The sequence below is a fragment of the Alligator mississippiensis genome, chromosome 14, assembly GCF_030867095.1.
Source record: "Alligator mississippiensis isolate rAllMis1 chromosome 14, rAllMis1, whole genome shotgun sequence".
Taxonomy (NCBI): Eukaryota; Metazoa; Chordata; order Crocodylia; family Alligatoridae; genus Alligator; species Alligator mississippiensis.
Window position 1 is genome coordinate 45,219,716 of NC_081837.1, and position 21,104 is coordinate 45,240,819.

Below are 21,104 nucleotides of genomic sequence, written 5' to 3' on the forward strand. Positions count from 1 at the left end.
AAGGAATCTGTTCATTTTGGAGATTTCTTTTTTCCATCTTGATGCCTGAGTCTCAGTCCTCTAAAATAGTCCTATAAGAATTGAAACCACTATAACTTGGATTAAATCATTCATAATCCATTGGGATCAGAAACCTTTGGATAGGAGGTCCCCTGCATATGCTAACCAGCCATCACCCTTGTGACAATAATTCTTAGTTTTACCCAGCATTCACACACAACTGCCTCCTCGTCGCATCCATCCATCTCATCATACTATCTGCCGTTAGAGGCAGACAATACATGATTAAATAAGCCCGGTATCCTGTGGGCTGTGATTTTTTCTTCTTATTCTTTTGCTTCTCTGCCCAGCATCTGCCAACTGGCTTGTATTTAAGGAACAGCTTGCTGACCTGGAACAAGGTTCTCTGTTGCCATCATTCATGACATTCCTTTACGCAAAGCAAAGAGGAGGTCTGAGGCTACTTTCAATCTGACTGTAGTATTTGAATCTAAAAATAAAATGCTTCACAATAACAAAGCAAACAAAACCTTGCAAAGAACCCAGAACAATGCAGCTTTTGAAGCACGTAAAGGGCTTCTTCCATTGACTGCTCCGTGCCACCCCATTTATGTGGACCAGATAATCTGCCAGAATAACATGGTTTTCAAAAATAAAAAACACACCAACCAATGCAGAGGAGGGTCCAGGTCTCACCTCATTGCCTGGCAGCTAGAACAGACTGCGGGCTCTGGTACCCGTGGCATAGGCACTCTCAGGCAAAATGCTCTTTAGACCATGGTCTTGTACTCCCACCCCCCGTGGCACGGCCTTTTGGGGGTCCCTCGTTTTGGAACAGCAGGCAGGCGCAGTTATGCAGGAAGGAGGATCTGTCCTGACGATGCTCGGAGGAGAGCAGGGGGCTGAACTGGGTGCTAGAGCTGGGTGCCGGGGGGGCACATGTGACACGAAGAGCCTGTTTCAAACTGCTGCTTGATGAACGGAAGAAAGTGAGGTTTGATAACAAGCCAGTTCGGCTGGGAATGTGCGTGGGCAAAGCGTTGGCTGGGAATGTGCGTGGGCAAATACCACGTACTCTGAAGAAGCTGAATGGGATAGAGTGCCGACTCTCAGCATACCTCGACCCAGAGCTGTGGGAACCCAAAATGACCTGCGTGTTTGGCGGCAGAGAGTGGGATGCACCTTTTCCCAGCATCAGGGAATGAGCCTGTTAATGCTGGACCTAAATGCACACAGCTCTCCTGAGCTAAGGAGCCAGGCTCTTAAATCTCCACACATGGAGTAGACCTGAGAAGACAGTCACATTGTCTGAGTGTGCGCGTCACATGGGACCTGCTGACAGTGTCAAGCAAAATCTTTACAGAAAAAAAAAAAGCAAAACTTTAAAATCTCATATAAGACGCAGGAAGTAAAGGGAGTAGTAAGCTGTCATTTTGGCAGTATCGTGTCCTTAAATAAAGGAAGGCCTGGCTCACTGAAACATGACCGCATGCTTCTAGCATGTTAATCTAGCGCATTAATGCAAAGTGTTTGGCAAGGTTATGATAGTGGAGCTTGCTTGTAAAGTTTCTTTGTCTTTCAGAAGTATTAGGTAAACGTAATGGCATGCAGTCATGCTGCCTCGGGTCATAATCTCAGATCCCCTGCTTTCCGGGAGATCTTCAAGAAAGCCTGCCTGGTAAAGAAAAGGCTGGCAACGCATCTAGTTGGCAGCAGTTTTGTCAGAGCAATGCAATTTCTGAGCACGAGGATAGCATTCACTATCATTTGTGACACGGTGTCTTAAAAGTGACAACCTGATTGTCTGCTGTTAAGGATGTAGCACTGCTTTTCCTGTGAGTTGTGGTGTTTAACCTAATTATTCTCATCAAATGCCAACTTGGTAACCATGTATTGCCTGCTACGCGTTCTCCCTTTAGTTGCATTAGCTTCCTGTACTCTTAACTCCTGCCCTAAGCTGTTTGTAGAATTTCTCTGTGCTGTTAGATTTGCTTCATTTAAGTGACAAATGTGCAAGCCCCTCTGACGTGAGTGGTTTGTAACGTTGAGTTGGCCGCTGCTCCAAGGAGTATTTAAGGTCCGTAGGACATTATCATCTGTATGGGAGCGTGTAAGACGCAGGCCTTTGTGTAACCTACAGAAGTTCTTTTGAAAGATTCTGGTTTTATTTGGAGGCAAAGCATGGACAAAGACCACGCAGGCCTTCTGGCGCACACTGCCCTCCCCTCTCCCCATTACGTTGCTTTGTTTCCAAGGCCTTTTCCCTGCAGCTGCTTCAGTGAAAACATGGTTTCACAGGACTTTTAACTCCTGCTTTAATAATACTGCCTTGGCATCGTGTACTTAGATCTCTGGCTGATGGAAGGGTTGTTTAGTAACTGATTCAGGCTCATGCTGGTCCAAGTCTTTGCTGGTTTATCCTTTGGCAAGATGGGAGATAAAATAATAGTCAAAGGGGCATGGCACTGTACATTCAGCTGTGCTGTTTGCTTTGGAAACATCTCTGCCTGGTAACACCTCTTCCCCTCACTCTGTCATCCTCACTTTTCAGGGCACACGTGAGCGCGTGTGTGGATATGTGTAAGCCTTGTTAGTTATTCGATCAGAGCATGAAATCATATGCTAGCCCTTACTAGTTCCTTGAAGGGGCCGAACTAGGTGAGCGGCAGATGTGCGCGCAGCAGTCGAAGAGTGAATTAAGAGAAGCTGGCAAACTGTTTGCAGTGTTGCCTTGTTGGGAAGCTCAGAGTGCCAGTGAAATGCTTGGAGACTCTGAGACGGAGCAGAAAGACAGCTGCTTAGTGGAGAGAGAGGTCCTCCTTTGCGTGTGGGAGCAGTAGTGTCCTGGACAGATTGAAGGGGTGTGTGTGCCCATAGTGCATTGGTTTGCTTCGTTAGGTTGGCTGTGCAGTATATATATGTGGAGAGTTGCGTCTGTTTTTAGGAACCTAACTAAAATCCTCTCTGTACTCGATGCTGAAAGAAGCTTGTAGCTGTGCGGGGTTCCCCAGGGCCCATTGTTCCAGTGCCCAAAGTGTTTAGAAATAACTGTGTATTAGCAGTGAGATTAAAGAGAAACGAGTCAATGCCGTGGCATCCTGTGCTTACCTTTTCATTCATAGTACCGCAACTGGACAGTGTTTCGTGATTTGTCAAGGGAAGGTTTATCATCAGAATTTAAATATAACCCTCCCTTTAACCGGCCCTCCGGGTTCCTGCCAGAATGCAGTGGTTAGCCCCTAGCCACTTGTTTAATCAGGCAGGCAGGCAGGCAGGGCATGTCGTGCAACCAGCCCATTGAGTGCATCTCCTTTTAGATCTGCATGCCAGCCCGTTGCCCCTCACCCACCCCTTTTTTATCCATGGACAATAGACTTTCATAGACTTTCATAGATGTTAGGGTCGGAAGGGACCTCAACAGATCATCGAGTCCGACCCCCTGCATAGGCAGGAAAGAGTGCTGGGTCTAGATGACCCCAGCTAGATGCTCGTCTAACCTCCTCTTGAAGACCCCCAGGGTAGGGGAGAGCACCACCTCCCTTGGGAGCCCGTTCCAGACCTTGGCCACTCGAACCGTGAAGAAGTTCTTCCTAATGTCCAGTCTAAATCTGCTCTCTGCTAGCTTGTGGCCATTGTCTCTTGTAACCCCCGAGGGCGCCTTGGTGAATAAAACCTCACCAATTCCCTTCTGTGCCCCCGTGATGAACTTATAGGCAGCCACAAGGTCGCCTCTCAACCTTCTCTTGCGGAGGCTGAAGAGGTCCAGGTGCCCCAGTCTCTCCTCGTAGGGCTTGGCCTGCAACGAGTGGCCCTTCTCTGGACCCTCTCCAGGTTATCCGCATCCCTCTTGAAGTGCGGCGCCCAGAACTGCACGCAGTACTCCAACTGCGGTCTGACCAGCGCCCGATAGAGGGGAAGTATCACCTCCAAAAACAGTAACGGTTTTGTTTTCGTCCTCCCTGCACGATTCTGGTAAAACACTGTTGGATGCACGGTGTCATACAGAAGTATTTTTCCCCTGGTTAATTAGTTACTTTATGCACAAGAGAGAGCGAAACTTACGGTGGATGTAAGCATTTGGGAGAGCAGTAGAACAATTCGGTGATTAAATTGATGTGCAGGTTTTTGTCCTCACGGAGTGTTTCTGTCGAGTAAGCCAGCTAGAGAAATTAAGTATTCACATAGTCCTAAAAATAACCTAAATGGAGCCAGCCCATTTATTTAGAATGTTATTCAAGATAATTGCATAATAAAACACAGTGCTTAATGCACAATACTGAATGGTAAAGTTCAACTAGAATTTTAATGAGTGTTGGGATCTATAAATCTGAAATCTTATATAGTGAAAAAGCACTGGACTCATTTATATAAGAAGTGTGTAAGCTCTTCTCCTTATGATATATGCTAGCTTATTTCTTCCGAGGAAGGAGGAACCGCTTCTTTCAGACAAACAAAATGGAATCCTTCCAGGAAAAGATTTGCTTATATCTCAGTTTGCTGGCATCACCCCGCCATACCATTACAGCCAAGAACAAATATATTCTGTCGAGGCTAGTAATATCCAAAAACCTGGCTTTTTTTTGAACATGCCAAATGTACTGAAAGTGTGCGAAGTCCGTGGTGTTTGGAAAGAGGTGAACTTTTTCCATATTCATTTGGAGGGTCCTTGCTTTGGAAGCTTGTTTGTAACTCCAGCAGTGACCTTTTTTCAATTAACTAACTTTCTCGAACCTCTCATTCTCTTAGCGAAGTATACAATAAGCCGTGTACAGCCGTGTAATGTGTGTAAAGAACAGAAGAATAGTGTTCCTCGCATAGATGTTCTGCAAAAATAAGTGCTTTTGTTTTAAATGAGGGCAGATTTATGAAAAGGTCTGCTAATGTAAACCAGCATCTTTGTCTTCAAAGCCATTTATGACAAAATCTTTAGTACATTGTGCAGTGTATTCTGTGTTTTGATGATGTCCAATTTTCTTAAGACATATGCTTTGCTGTGGCTTATCGTTGGGCAGTAACATAATTCAGCACAGCTCACATCCTTTGGCAACGCACACAGCATATGAAGATCCACGGTCTGAAATTCCTGCATTGCCATTTTACCGTCAAGAATCAGAATTGGGGCTCTTGTGTTTTTGAAAAACAAGTTTCAGTAGCAAGTTTACTGAAGTGTAGTGGCTGAACGTTAAAGCAAATGCGTTGTCACCTCACCTTCAGTATTTGCCAGTTTAAAATAGGAACAGACAATCTGAGGAACAAAGAGTGTCAGACTGCCTTGCGCAGGGAGGGGAACCATGGTTCTTGCCCTATCTTTCCTGGCAAGTCTTGGTTGTTATGCTCTAAAACGAGAATTAAATAATTAGGAGAAATTCATTCATATTCTTAGCGCTGCTTTTTTTGTGCTGGATTTAGGCAGTTGGAAAAACTAATTTGAAGGATTTGCATTATTTTGCGTATTTTAGTAGCATAGTTGTCCAGACTTACTAAGTGTGAAGCACAGTTCCTCACTCCCTGCGTAAGTTTAAAACACAGAGGTTTGGACTTTGGGCAGCGGCTCTTCTGTCGTCACAGGAAGCTACTAGTCACCAACTGGTGTCTCAAGATGTCACCTGCAAACTGGTTTGGCAACAATGGAATCTAATAGAACTGAAGTTTATCTGTTGCATAATAACTATTTGATTATGGGCTAATTCCCCATGCTGGGGAGAGAGGCCAGGCTTGTGATTAAGATGCTGGAGGTAGACTTGAGTGGTCTAGGATCAAGTTTCCTTTGAGTCTGCCACAGACACTTTGATCTTGGACCATTCACTAAGTTGTGTCCAGGCTCTCCAGCTGTATGATGGGGCTGATGCATCCCTTCTCCCCCTCTTTTGTCTTGTGTTTTGTGACGACGCGGTCTTTGGGACAGTATGGTTGAATGTACGTACAGCATCCAACCCAGCATGGCCACCGTTCGTGTTGGGGATTCCAGGCAGGCACCGTGTGTTGTGTTAGCGTATAATATCTGTGTTTGTACGGGTGTGCACAAACACATTCGGAAGGTCTGTGTACATACAGAAAGACTGCGTTAGAGTTGCTGTGACAAGCAGGACTGAAACGTCCATTACAGTCCATTAGTTGTGCTGCAGGTACAGCTGAAACGGGAAAGTGATTTTCTTAAAGCAGCCGTAATGGTCTGTGTGTATGACGACAAGAGAGCGAGTGTCTAAAATCTTCCTTTTTCATGCCGTTATTCTTGTTTACACCCACTTGTGCCACCCTAAAAATACATATCTGAAGATGAGTGGTGGTGTGGGCAGTTTGCCAAGCAGTGGAAGAGAAATCGGATTCCAGAGGTTGGTCACGTTCAGTGTTTCGAATGCACTTTTTATTGTGCTGCTTCCCAAGTGCCATTAGTACAGATTGCAGAGAGTCTGGTTCTGAGTTCCAGTTGGCTTCTTCCAAAGTGCGTACAGATTTGCTGAAAACAGCCATCCTGCCAGTCGTCCTTACATTGTTTTTTTCCTTTTTGCCCATGTCCCCAAACACAGACTGCCATTGCCTCTCTAACGCAGCTTATACTATTTAGGTGGGACTTTTCCCAGTGCTTTCCCAGCGCTGGTCATCATGTCTTGTCAAACGGGTGGTGGGTACTGCCTCAGGTTGGAGACTGAGGAAGAGAACATGGAGAAGGCCAAGTTCAGACCATTTCCATGAGTTGCAATCACAAATGTGAGTTGGGTTGTATCTTTAGGGTGGAGTTTGGCCCAGGGAGGGGCATAAGAGTTACCAGAAACTACTCAAGGATTCACTGTCTGAGCTGAACTCAGCTGGGCAGTTCCTGGTGCTCTCTCCCATGCTCAGACATGCTTTCCTCCATGTGACATTTTAACTTACTCATAGCATGGGACAGATATAGCTAAAATGGGCAGAGGAGGAGCAAATCATAAAGAATACTAGCGATAAGGTAACTGCCCTCGAAGAGAGAGTGTGGGGCTGTGACTCCGTGCAACCCACCCTTCTCTGCACGGCGGGACCGGTACACCTACCCTGCGGGTCTGACATGCCCCTAGATAGGGCAACATCCCCGGGAAGCGTGTAAAATGAATACGTTGGAGGAATAGCAGAAGGAACATACGCAGACACAGCTTGAAGGTCTCACGGCATATTTAAAATGCATTATTCTCCTTCACTCATTCCTACGTTTCATCTATTCCCTCCTTGGGAGAATTGGGTAGAACAGAGAGTAGAAGCCCCAAATGCACGCAGCCATATCAAAAGGGCTGATGTGATGCTTTTAAGATGAATCTATGAGAACGAAGCATCCTGGGCTCTTTGGGAGGGGGAGCGACTGGTTTTACATAAAAACAGGCTCCAGAGGTTGCCTCGGGCACCTTTGCTACCACTTGATTTTGTGCGTTCTAATTTATATTATCACTCTCCAGGAGGGTTTTTGGCATTGGTTTCCCTGTAATGCTTTGTCTGCCATTCTTCTGTATTCCCCAGGGGATCCATCCCAGCCTCCATTTCATAATTCAGTCTTAAATTATTCTCAAAATACAGCCAAATGCCTGTGCTGCACTTTTTTGTATTTTAAAATGTACTCTTTCGTGCTGCTCTGCCTTAACTGCTGGCTTCATTATCCCGTGTCTGTCCTGGGCATGTTGATACTTACTGAGATGTTTTTAGCAAATAGCTTTATACTTGTTACAGGGAGACTGACTTGAAGTTTAACTTGAAAGTTTGTACAGGGAGGAAGAGCCGTGTATGAATCAAGGCTACGTATAAATTCTGCATCCATGACAGATCTTTACCTCTCTTGCCAAGTTTCTCGGCATGTGCAACAGTCTGGACTAGTTAACACCCAGATTCATCTGTCTAAGTGGAATATGCTTGTATTGTTACAGTGAAACAATCGATTCGGCTATGGCAGGGAGCTGGAGGGGCCATTTGAATACTGAAATATTATTTTAATACTGAGAAATTGGATTGTCCACAAGCAATAGACTGATTTTTAGTAACGTATATATCTGTAGCTATATATAGAGATATATACACTTTTTGCTGAGATTACACTATTTGTTTTCATTTTCTGTGACATGTTTTGCTCATTACCCTGCGGGAAGCAAATCCAAAGCTTTATATAGAACAGCTCATGATAGCAAAAAAAAGGGAATTTGGTTCATAACATCCTCACTGCCTTGGCAACAAAGACAGCGAAACCAAGGTGAGTGGTAGCAAGTCTTTCAAGTTTCATGTTGGAACATCCGCTGCCGCCCCCGTTGGCGAAACCATGAGCTGATAAAATAATCATTCTCTGACACCTGTGAGGCTTCTGCCATGTCATCCTTAATATGCTTCTAAAATCATTGTTTACATGGCCTGGAAACACAAACTGCTGAGACGCTGAAAGCTATTGCTGATCACTGTGTGTTACTGTACAGGCTACTCTTCATTTGTTGCTGCTTTCAGAAGGGAAAGACGAAATGTTAAGATGAAAGTCACCTGTTTAGGTGGCATTTGTAGCAGCAGTTTTGTACATTTTAATTGGGATATTTTCCTGTATGCAGAATTTTACTGGGCCACAAGAGAGAGACTAACTAAAACCAGATGGCATCAAGGACATAATTTAATTGCATTATTGTCATCCATGTTGTTAGCGTTTGCGCATGCGTGCACATGCTCATTCTGTCTCTCTCCTTCAGAGAGAGTACTTTTCTTTGCTCAGCCCTACAAAATAGCATCTAGTTGAATTTTACAGCCTCAAGTAGCCCAAATTACTGGCCTTAAGAAGTAGAATCCCCTTTGTATTTAGAAAACTAGAGCTTTGATCCTACTGCATTTGCAGTATGGACCTGGCAGGCGCCTGTACATTTATGGAGCTATGAGGCAAGTATTTTGGAGGGGAAAATGCTGAGTGCTGTATGTAGCTCGGATCCATTCTGTATTTGAAAACGAGTTTTCTGCACTTCAGGTAAAGCATGCGTTTGTAGGAACGGGTTTCGGGAGCATTAATCCCTGCACACACATGCCATCTGTTCGTGGATTCCAAGGATTCACAAGCCAGCTGCTCTTGAGATCCAGTTCCTCTCTTGTCTGTGTGCTATGTTGTGAAGTGTGCTAAAATAGAAAAAATACTGTTTATGTAGTGCTTTATTTTCAGCTCAGTACAGATATTAAGCCTCACAATTCCCGTATCAGAAAAGTATGTCAGATTACCTAGTTGAAGCACAAAGACCTGAGAATGATAAAGAAAAGAATAATTGCTGTGATTTAAAGTTTATACTTCCCCAATGTCCCGTCTACAAACACATCATGTAATTTTCTGCTAAGTTTCCCCCCACACGCACCAGTATCTCCCCCCTACCGTTCACAGGTGAACAGAGCCACTTTGGATCCAGGCAAGAAGGCTGGCTGCCTTTGGTAAGACTATCAGGATTTTTCAAGCAGTGGACTTCCTTCTCTGTGTGCAGCCTCTGCCAGCCTCCCAGTCTAAAAAACAGGGGAAAAAAGCCAAATCTGAGTTCATCTCACCCCCATCAATGCATATTATGGTTATTTGCTAACCACCACTGAATTAGAAAAAACTAGAAACTAAAGACTGCAGAGAACAGTTTTATTTACCAGTAAATCGTTATGAGGCAAAGGCTCTGCAAGCTCATTCTTACCCAGAATCGGATGCTGGGGGGGGGAAAAAAGGAAGTTTTAACTGACAGACTTCAGAGAACGTGGCTGCTGATTATGCAGAGTGGATTGAATACTTAAAAAATAAATTGCCATGTAATAGTTTAATACTGTGCCAGCACATGCTTTTTTCAGTGCCTCGAGAACTATATATTACATTTTGAATCTTCTAATATAAATTCTTGATTAATGTCGCATTCAGAAATGGAGCTTTGCAGAGCTATTCTTTATCTTCCTCCTCGCTCAGAAATTCTTTCTACTGAGCAGACCACTATGATTACAAACAATCTCTCTTTCTCTCTTCTCTGCTCCTAGTTCTTTTGGTCTTGCTGTGTTTTGGCTTCAAACACTTACATAATATCTGGCTAATAGCTCTGCATTAGTGCCCTGTGCTCCTGGGTTATTTCCCCCTCCACTGCCTGTCTTCTGGTGGCTAGACCACAGCCTTCTCTGGGCCCACTCTTCATCATCTGTGCTGCAGCTGTCACTTATCCTTTTCACAAGTTATCTTCACCACGTCCTTTTTTAAATGTGATGACATGCCAGGAATTATCCATCCACTGCCCCTGAAGCAGAAAAGTGTTTAACTTGCCAAAAGTGAAGTGCACTTTCAACTCTGCAGTGGTCTGGCTTCTTCTGGGAAAATTGAGTTGTCACGTGCCGCTGGTGCTGGTCAGCCACGGTATAAAATGCTTCTTTACAACAACTGCAACTCCTCATCGAATCGTAGTGGTTCACATTTATGAAACACTTGTTTCTTCTTCATCTGGAAATGGCCCTCTTGATGAGTCTGAATGGGGGCTGCCATACTTATGATCCTCTTTTAGCTACTTCAAGGCATCATCTTCCCCAGCTAGGTAGCAGCAGCCTTTTCAGACTCCTGTTACAATCACCCTTTCACGACAGCTTTCTTCTTTTGCAGTCATTTAAAATGATATTTCTAACTGTTTGAAGCTATTAATTACTAGCTGTCGCTGAATAGGAATTAATGAACATGAATGTGAAAAATACCTTGTTCAGTCCTTTTCTGCTCGCTAGTATTTTTACCGTTTGCATTCCAGTAGTGTCTCCTGGCCTCGCATCAGGTTGAGATTCCCAGAGTGCTGGGTGCGATTCAACTTGTGCCGTGCTGGCTGTCCAAAGAGGTTATAAGCTAAATAGCTGTTTCAGTGCATTGCAGCTTTTGTTCAGTTGTTATGGTTGCTGGTCACATTTCTAGACCCTTAGGTCCTATCGTATGATAAGCTGGAAAGAAAACTGTGGGTGTAAATTTAGTGCCCTTTTTGTTATGATTCACTGGCACATCTTACCAGCCACTCTCTTCGTAGGCTTTAAAAACAAATGATCATTAAATCCCTTCTACCTAAAGACTTGGGCGTTCTGAGAGAGTACATAACTTTAATTTGCAAAGCTCACTGAACCCTAGTTAATGCGCTTTCTGGGAAGATGACGGGGTACAATAGATTGCTTTGTACCCTTCTGTCAGAAGAACGAAGCAGTAATGCAAGAGGGGCTAGAGGGGCAGTGGTTATCTGGAGATGTGACAAGTTTGCTAATGATACCTGGCAAGAGTGTCTCGGAAAGGAATAATTGTAAAATAGATTTCCTGTAACACAGTATTTTTTTTACGAAAACATTATTATTATTATTATTATTACACCAGGGATGCAGAATCCTAGTCAGCAGCTGGTCTTGTATAGGTCCCAGCCACATGCTCAGTTTAAGGCGTGATACAAGCTAGCTGCAAAGTTATATGTGGAATAACTGTGTGGCTCATTTACTGCATCACACCTTAAGTTGAGTTACATGTGTGGTTGGGTTACTGTTTAAGGCGTAGTTGACCTGTAAATCGCACCTTAAATGTAACGTGTCAGGGGCTTTAGATACCTAATTTAATGATTCAAATTCAGTAGGCAGTGTTGTCATTGCCTGATGGATGTGTTGCCCTTCAACTGGTAATTAGTTGTAATTTTAATATTTTGCATTTCAACAACACTTTAATCCTACCTATAGGTCTCAGAACGCGTTTAAGGAGTATTATCACCACTTGACAAGTGGGTAACTGAGGCTCAAGGACATGCAGCAAGTTGGTGCTGATAAGAATTTGGGATCGAACACACACGTTCTCATTCCCTGTGTTCATTCTGTTATGCTGCAGCCTCGTTTCCTGATTAACTTGATTAGCTCATCTACTTGGGTTTTGTATATCTTGGGTCTTTGGCAGTTAAGATCTGATTCTTTTAATTGCGACAGACAATTAAAGCAACATCAATATGTATGCTTTGTAGAAAAAGCTCCAACTGATTAAGGGAATTCTAAATGTACTGTTTTTACTTAAACCATTCTTATTTTGCATTACACATGTACTTAGATAAAGCAGTAGGATATACTACAGAAAAATAGTTTGCAGAATAGAGGAGTAATGTCTTTTATTTGGGGGGGGCAATAGGTTTTGTCTTACTCCCAGAGGTTTTTTTTAATGCGTGCCATTCTGTTCTAGTCTATTAGAGGCAAAAAAAATCACAATATCAAAGGTCTTCAGCACAGGGATATAATTTAAGATTGTTATCTAGCTGGACTGGAAACAAATATGCAAACGAGGCATTTTACCCTCTACCAACCTGGTATATGCAAAACTTTCCATCTTGATCCATCTTCAGGATATTCATTACTTTCTCTGGAACCTGTTTATTTATTGTAACTAGATAATAGATTGTTTTTGCTGACTGACATACTGTAATAATAAGTAGGTCTTGCATTATGAGCTAAGGGCATTACAGGCTTGTGAACACCAGACACATCCCAGTACAGAGTAGGGAAGCTGGTAGAGCACATGCACAGGTTCTCGAGAGGGGAATTACTTCAAGGATTAGTTGACAAGCCTGATCAGCAAGGCCTGCTATCTAGAACAGCCATTTAAAGTCTGCCTGGAGGAGTTTGTACATCTGGAATTTGTACTTCAGAAACATTTGCATAAAAAACTGATAAAACCTGAATGAGGTTTGACATTTTCATTAAAAATTTTGTTTTCTTATCAATCACATCGTAGTTTTGTAGTCTGAACATTGTACCTGTCCTGCCCAAAATGAATGAGCCTTTTTCCAGGACCTCTTTGTCCAATGTAAGGCAGGATAAGCGGTCATGAAATTATCTAGGAGTCAGATCCTCAGCTGGGATAAATCATTGTGGCTCCATTTAGGTGGAAGTCACTGAAGCCATTCCAGTTCATAGCAGCTGAGGAGTTTACAAGGGCCTTTCCCATTCCAACTAGTGCATTTAAAAGCCCACAGCTGTAATTGCCTGTTTGGGATTTTGCAGAGGTGTTTACATGATGAAACAACTTTGTTGTTGCTCTGAACAGCAGCTGAAATATTTTCTTCTAGTTTTTCATTACATTTTTTTTTTCTGCTTTAAGGAAAAGTCATCAACAAAGATTTGCGTCACTATCTGAGCCTGCAGTTCCAGAAGGGCTCCATCGACCATAAACTCCAGCAGGTGATCAGAGACAATCTCTATCTGAGAACCATCCCATGTGAGTATATCACCGTGCAAGCAGAAACCAGGCTGTTTTGGTAAAACTCCTCCTGCTTTAAGAACCTTTAGCTCTTTTCCTTTGATCCCATTGTATTTTATGTTCTCCAACCCAGCAGGAATTCCTTTACACGAGGCTGTTTTTAGATGAGAATGAATGTTAGAACAGAGTTGTCTCTTTTGGTAACCATATTAAGAAATGTTTTAAGTGAACTTGGCATGCAGTAGGAAACTACTGCTAACTGATAGCCATGCTGAAGGACTGACAAACCCACAAAAATATTGCACTTTGAAATTAAGAGCATCCCTGCAATATGTGTCATTTGAAATGAACCCGTGCAGCCTCGGAAAACTAGTGAAAATGCTGTCGGTAGAATTAAGCATCAGAACAACAGGAAGAAAAGATAAGTAGTTATAATTTTCCTTAATATAACTTGTTTTCCTTAATATAACTCCCGTCAGTGTTTTTTGTGCCTTCTTAAAAGGGAGGTTAAGATCTCCAAGTGATCCAGACTGTTACAGAAAGCTGGCAGGAGGGCTGGGAAATGAAGGAGTAGCCTGTCTAAGCTAGCAGAGGTAGAGCTGAGTCTGGGAGCATGCATTATTAATCAGTGAGCACCATGGGACGGGTCCCGTGGCTGAGCTTAAGGTCATGACTTTATGCCAGGCATGTCACGCTACAGTGGCTTCTTTTTGCATCTTATTATCTTGACATCTCAGGTGTTAATGTGCTTTTGTGCAGGAATCCTGAAGAGGTTGCTGCTCCTGTGGCTGGCATGAAAAGTCATTATTTTCTCAATTTCTTTAATTTCAGTCACTCTTCACTGATCAGCTTCAAAGACTATTAATATGCTTAGAACCCTTCACACAGATTGCCTGTCGGTATTGCATTGTTACTGTGCTCTTAGACTTCACCTCAGCTAATACTGTTCATTGGAGCAGTATGTTTTTAAGCTTGTCCTCCTACTTAATTACTAAAAAAACTGTAAGGCATTCGGGATACTTTTCATGCAGGAATATTTACTATTTAATTAACAATCAAGCCAAGGCAAAGCTTCAGTGAAGTGAATGGCTTTCTGGTGATGAAAAACACTGATCGGTTTGTGCTTGGCACAGTTCTGAAAGCGCACTAGGTTTAATGCATCTCTTTGTTGTGCACTAATACAAATCTCGTTGAATACCGGGCAACGTTTTGCCGTTCTAAAATGGAATCTGACCTTTTAGTTACAGAGTTGTCCTGCCAGCCGCCTGCTAGCTTATTTGCAAGGGTGCGCTCCAGTGTAAGGGCCGTACCTTTAGACCCTCTCTACACGTCACGTTTATGCCATGGGTAACATGTTGACTGCAACATGAATGGCAAGGGTGCTCCATGTGCATCCAATTTCAGGTGCCATAAAGTGACAAACCAGCCATACAAATGTTGTATGTTGAGCATTTCTGTGGCTGGTTTGTAGGGTGCCTTCCACTGACTGTCAGGTACAGGGCCCAGGTCAACCATCAGCTGATGGTTAGCCCCAGCCTGGGATCCCACCAGGGCTGGGTCAAAGCCCGGGTGCAGTCCCAGGGCCTGACTGCGGCCCCAACCCCGGGGCATCCATCTTTCCACTTGTCAGAGCAGGGGAGCGCTGGCATTCCCCTTTCACTGTCAAGTGGAAAGGGCAGCAGTGGGATCTGATCCCCAAACCCCAATCGGCACCTCCTGCCATGCATGTGTGGCCTGGCAGGAGGTGTGGTTTGTAGGACTGGGGATCAGCCCCCGTGGTGCCATGGAATAAACGTGTGCCAGGGGCCTTAGAGAGGCCTGTTATTAAGGGTCTTGTCTATGCTGAAGCTTTTCCAGTACTGTGCACCTTTTTCCACTGATCCAGCATCTGTACTGTTCCTTCCACTGGAGACATCTGTAGGTAAGAAAATGGCCACAGGTTTTATTTCAAATATGTATTTAATTTTGTTTCGTGTGCCTTAATTTTCTAAAATGACATTTTTTGCTTGTGCATCATCTGGCCTGGCTAATCACTGTCTTGGCCTGTCACCTAGTTATGTTCAGTATGTCCCACCGTGCACCAATTCCCACTTCATCCAGCAAATAAGACACAGAGAAAGATCACTGGAATGAAAACGAGGTGACCTCACTGATTGAGCTGCTCATGTTCTTCACTGGAGTCATCCTAACATATTTCTAAGGATTGTTAGGGTGAAATATGATTGTGTGTGGTAACGAGTCGCTGGAATCCTTGCTACAGAGAGCTTTAATCGCACTTTGTTGACTAGGTCAGGCCCTTATTTGCTAAACCTGTAGTCCTTTGCACATTTCTGAATGAGGACAGCCAATTTGGTAGATTGCTTTGAAGGTTTTTTTTGTTACAGTCAACATTTTTTTTTCAGAAGAAGTGCATCCAGTGGTCACATCATATTCCAGGCTTCAGAATGAAGATTGGGTCACACCCTGGAGTATGAACACAGAACTCAGTTTATCCAATATAAAATATGGTCTTACAAATAACTGAATAGATGGAAATAAATATGCTCCTGCCCAGCTATGTAAGAAGTGGTCAGAAATCATAATCTGCTTAGTTCGTTGGCCTTGTTAATTAATCAGTCCCAAGGGAACCGAAGGAATAGATGAAGGAAATGATAAATCATAAATGCACGCAGTTATCCCAGAGGCCTCTTCTCCCCATCCCTTACCCCCCTCCCAAAAAATAGAAAGATCTCTGATTGATCCTGCTTAGCCCAGGTCTCCCCCAACTTCTGTAGAGTAAATCAGTCACGCACACAGCATGTGGGAACATTTTTCCCTACATCACCTCATCCTCGAGTTTTATTGCCTGCCTCTTTTGTGTAGTAATTTCTGATTTCTAAAACACTCTTCCTCTGAAAATCACTGTGAAGGTGATTGATGCTCCCTAATTACCTTCAATTTTCCCATCTTTTTTAAGTGTGCGCCGGTAAGCCGACGTGGCCCAGCACACTAGAACACTTTCTCATTTTTTAAATATTGCTTCACAGAAAGTTATATACAATTCATTTTCATTATAATAATGGTTTTGCCTTATCTTTAACTGCTTCTCATTAGGTAACTCCTGCCAGCCATAACTTTGCTTTCAATTAATGCTGCACACTGTGAAGTTAGAAACACCTACTTGTATGAACACTAACAGTGCAGAATGAGAATCATTTTATCTACTGAGTGAACCATTTGTCTGAGGGAAGATTAAACTTGATTAGAAAGCTGCTTTTAAAAAGTATAAAAAAAACCATTGAGCTTTGAATACATTTCTCCTTTCCCTAGGAAATAAGGAGATGCCAATGATGAAACTAGCAGGCTCTCTCCCTATTTACCAGCTTTTGAGGTCTTAATTAGCACAGGAGTGGTAGTAGGGGTGTTCTGCGCTCTAGGGGAAGCAGAACCAACCCCGAGTCTCACTCATCAGTCCTGTTGCATCTCCAAGAAAACACGGTCCAGGATTTTTAAAAAATGACTTCCTAAAGCCGGATGCCCTGTTTTGCTATGTGACCACTGATGAACTATCCGTGAAGCACCCAGCCACTCATTGAACCCAATGAATTCAGCTGGGTGCTGAGCACCTCCGTAGGAAGGCCATTCATTTTTGTTAGCTGCCTGTCTAGGCTCTTGCATCCATAACTTGTGCTCACTTAAGAATATTCTCCAACTATTTGGGTTGGTCTTATAAAAGATATCAAATTCACCCAAGGAACCTTGTCTGCCTCGGTTTTCTAAAGCACCAGTTCTAGTCCCTGGAAAGGTCCCTGCCTCCCCTGTGCAGTTGTTTCATTCTTCACGTTGCCACCAAAAGAAAACTGCCTTCTCCAGGAGGGGACTTCCCTATCACGACCATTTCTGACATTTGTTTCCTGGTACCTACAATGTCTGCTGAGATTTACGTGCGGCCGACCCGCTTGTTAAACCGTAGGACCAAGCTCACACAACCCCTGTTTAAAGGACGTGTGACTAGGCAATGCGAAGGTGTGAGATGTCGAGGAAGGCAGAGCGGTGGCAATATTTGCCATTTCCTTTGGTAAGCAGAAATACAAACCACAGTAAAAACTCAGGTTCACCAATGAACCTCTGTTTGCTCTAGGGGAGTACACAATGCCGAACCTCGTGCTGTTCTTCACTACCGCATGTATTCATTTCTTTTGACCTGACATAGTGTCTCTCTGGGATATGGGTGGGGGCGTTTTTCCACTTAATTTCTTGTGCTGTGGACTTAACATTTGAATAAATATCATAACTTAATGAAGTAATTAAGAGTCCAAATGAGCTAAGCTGACATTTAAAACTCAAGTATCAGTGTACATTCCTTCAGACATCTAGTGCTGTCAGCTGGACTAATGCTTGGTTTGTGCTTTTGGCCGCCATACAATAATGAGAGACGCTTGTTGTATTATTTCAAAACTGCCGTTCTAATTAGACGTTAATGTTTAACACCTGCATTCTCAACAGAACTTTTACTGTAAATCCTATCAGCTAATGTCTACCAGCAAAAATTAAATGTTAATTTAATATGAATAACTTAGCCATCAGTCTAGACAAAGCTACGTGTGAGAAGAAAATAATTCTATTGTAAATTGAAATATTTAAAAAATGGGAAGAGTTTATACCTCGATGCAATCTGCAAAGGTTCATTGATGGAAAACAGGGAGCAAAGGTCTCACGGACATTTCAGATCAATACCTATCGTTTGGGCACAAAAGCCAAAGGTATTTTCTTTTAGTATTTTGTGTGTATTATGTTAGAAAAGTGAAATCTCACTGATTTACAACAAAACGATATGCATAGGAGATGCCTGTGTGCTGGAGCTGCACTCTTCCTCTGCACCCTGTGTAGGGTGCTAGGGCCTGGAGCCACAAAGATGTGGCCACCCATTGCCGGCACCCTGCAAACTATAATATAGAAAATGTTCAGATATTTGTTGCCCCAGCCAGTAATTAATGCTGTGTATTGGGCTTTGAAAGTTAGTTCTTAAGCTGCTAAACTCCATTTGGCATTAACATTACTTTTTGTGAAGCCTTCATAGTTGGCAGTTTCATAAATGTATGAAGGTTTTTACTTGTTAAAATAGCTGTTCTTCTTAGTACATAATTTATCGCCTTGTTTCATATACTGAAACGTTCACTTGCACAAGAGTTTTCTCACCTGTACCTGGCACAGCAGGTGTGCAAAGCTTGAAACTAACTTTTTATTTAGGCCACAGTCTTCACCCAACGGTGTCTCGTAAACCAGTACTAGATTAGCTTTCATCTCTTCCTCTTCTGTCTTTGCAGGCACTACAAGGGCTCCCCGGGATGGGGAAGTCCCAGGGGTGGATTATAATTTCATTCCTGTTGAACAGTTCAAAGCACTGGAAGAAAGTGGAGCCCTGCTGGAAAGTGGAACATATGATGGTGAGTTGTGTAATTGGAACATAGACTTATCAGAGCAGCAATAAAGACCTGGACGAATTTATTGCATCTCTAAAGTCCAGACTGCTTGTCTCATCAGGGCACCTTGTACTCAGAGGTGACAGATGAATATAGCATTGTTCTCCTCCACAGATGAGAATGTCATCTCCATTTTATAGATGGAGGAATTGTGGAGCAAAGTGGTTCCCTTGTTCAAGTTTACACTTCATTTAGTGCTGGAGCCAGGACTAGCATGCAGGCGTCCTACCCACCGGCCCGGTGTTTCATCCCTTTACCTCCCGCTTCTTTTCCGTATCTTTGTGTTTGTAAAACACTGAACTTCTGTACTCTGACTGTCAACAGCTATTCTCACAAAAAGTTATCACACGTTTGTTTGTTTAACTGCATTCATTGTGCACATCTGTCTTTAAGTCACGAGCAGTGTGACACATCGGCCATTTATCTTTGTCACTATTAAGTAATGGAAAGTGTTTTGTTTTTTCTTTTGAGTTGGAACGTGCTTGCCACAGCTTGCCTCTGGGTGTACATGTTGCTTTCTGACACTGCTCATGTGGCTCCTTCTGAGTAGCAGCAGTAACAGCCCACACTTCCAGAGTTCTCCAGGCCTCGGTGTAGGACTCAAGGCAGTCTGAACCACATGGGTGGTCCCGTCTGTCCAGGTAGCATCCTGGTGAGATCAGCAGAGTCTCGAGCGACACAGAGTTAGAGCCTACATTAGGAGATTGCCCAAACATGGGGGAAGGCCTTTACCTAGCATCCCACCTCTTGTGCTTGGGCATGGTCAAAGTATTGTGACAGCTCTCTTATTTTAGATAGATGAAGTGTCTGCAGCCTCAGTTGTGTCCTGGTTTCCCCTCTCTCTACTGTGCTCAGCATGTATTCCACCAGGAAAAGCTTCGCATGGCAGAGCCCCGTGGGTAATTAATTCTGCTTCCCCACGTGCATGGGCATGCGCACACTGCCGCCATGGATCTTTTCTCAGCACCGCTGTCTGTCTTTTCCTCCAGCTAAGGCCTGACCCATGCTGAACAGAATGGTCCTATCCCCTCTTACACGCAGTACTCTTATATTTGCTTTTTGTGATGCTTGCATCACGTTGCTGGCGCATGTTGAGCCTGATCTGCCAACACCCCTGATCCTGCTTAGCAGCACTGCTGTCTGGCCTGTCACCATGTTCTGTATTTGTGCATTTGGTCCAGATTCTCTACCACCTACTAGGCTCCTATGTCCATTTATGCACCTAAAGGCAATTCTGTTTTACCCAGTCTCTGCAAACAGTTAGCGTAAAAGATGAGTTCCATCGGATGCCCAAGAGATGGTTCTTCTTCCCTATATGTAGCAGCTTACCTTAGTATGTCGCTGGTTCTTCAGCTTGTCAGAACCCATTTGAATTCTCATTCTGCCCTCCAAAGTGTTTGTAACCTTTCCCAGTTTTGTCTCGCTCGCAGACTTGATCAGGAAACTGCTCGTTCCTACACTTGAACATCACTGGACGCAGAACTGACCCCTGTGGACAGTTCTTTTGTCAAGCCATTTATATTTACCCCTTGCTTGTGCTTATTCAGGCAGTTATGCATCTGCTTAAGAAGCAATTCTATCTAACCCACGGTTCTCCTGTTTGCTTATGACAGTGTCTCGTGGGACTATATCAAAAACATTACCAAAGTCCACTGCATTCTCTTCCTTCACCAAAGGTTACTTAGTCAAAGAAGGTATCAGTGGGGGCTGCCAGTGATCATCCCTTCCTCCTCCTCCTGTCTGCACATTGACTGTTCTGTGAGCGCTCAAAGGACACCCCTAGCAGCTAAACCTAAACCAGTCAAGCCAAACCCAAGCTTTTCTCTTAACCTGATTCTGTGACTTGAGCCTGACCCTCGCTGTTCTTTTAAGAGTCATTTCCCATTTCATGTTTTATATGTTGAAAGCAAATATAGCTACCAAATGTTAATCCAACAGGCTTTGTGTTCATTTCTCTAATGATAATCATGTGATTAATTAAGAGGCGCTCTCCACTTGTTCCAGATCTACTCCAGAGTGTTTATTTTATTGAAAAAAACCCTGCTGAATCTTGTGACGTAGGCCAAATATTAAATGAAAATGTGTTCTTTATCCTCAGGCTAAGTTCAGTATAGAATTGTGTTATTAATGTCTTTAATTTGCAAGCAAATTGTCAGATGAAGATATAGGATAACAATTCTAAAAAATCAAGGCAGTTTAGGGTTGTTTTTTTTTAAATTGCTTTTGTGTAAATAGATATTTCATATTTCTGCACATAATGAATTTATTTTTTTTTGGCTTCAACCTACCTGCAGGCTGCATGTTACCCCAGATTCACTAATTACTAAATGCTATGTGATTAGAATAGAATTTATTTTGATTTTCACTGTTACCCTCCTCTCTACTCCTGGCTTATTCTGCCATAAGTCTTGTTCTGAGTCATTAGCGAATGCAAGGTAAAATAACAAATCAGTCTTTTGATTTGGAAA

At 43.2% G+C, this 21,104-nt stretch overlaps 1 protein-coding gene across 6 annotated transcripts in view; it reads left to right on the plus strand.

Annotated features, from left to right (window-relative positions):
• The window catches only part of MAGI3 (membrane associated guanylate kinase, WW and PDZ domain containing 3), a 172,801-nt gene that overhangs the window by 100,881 nt on the left and 50,816 nt on the right, over nucleotides 1-21,104 (plus strand). For all 6 annotated transcript variants that reach the window (XM_059717335.1, XM_059717336.1, XM_059717331.1 and 3 more), the window contains exons 2-3: nucleotides 13,076-13,192; nucleotides 18,481-18,600. In XM_059717335.1, coding sequence (XP_059573318.1) covers nucleotides 13,076-13,192; nucleotides 18,481-18,600 — 237 coding nt within the window. The remainder of the gene's footprint in view (nucleotides 1-13,075; nucleotides 13,193-18,480; nucleotides 18,601-21,104) is intronic.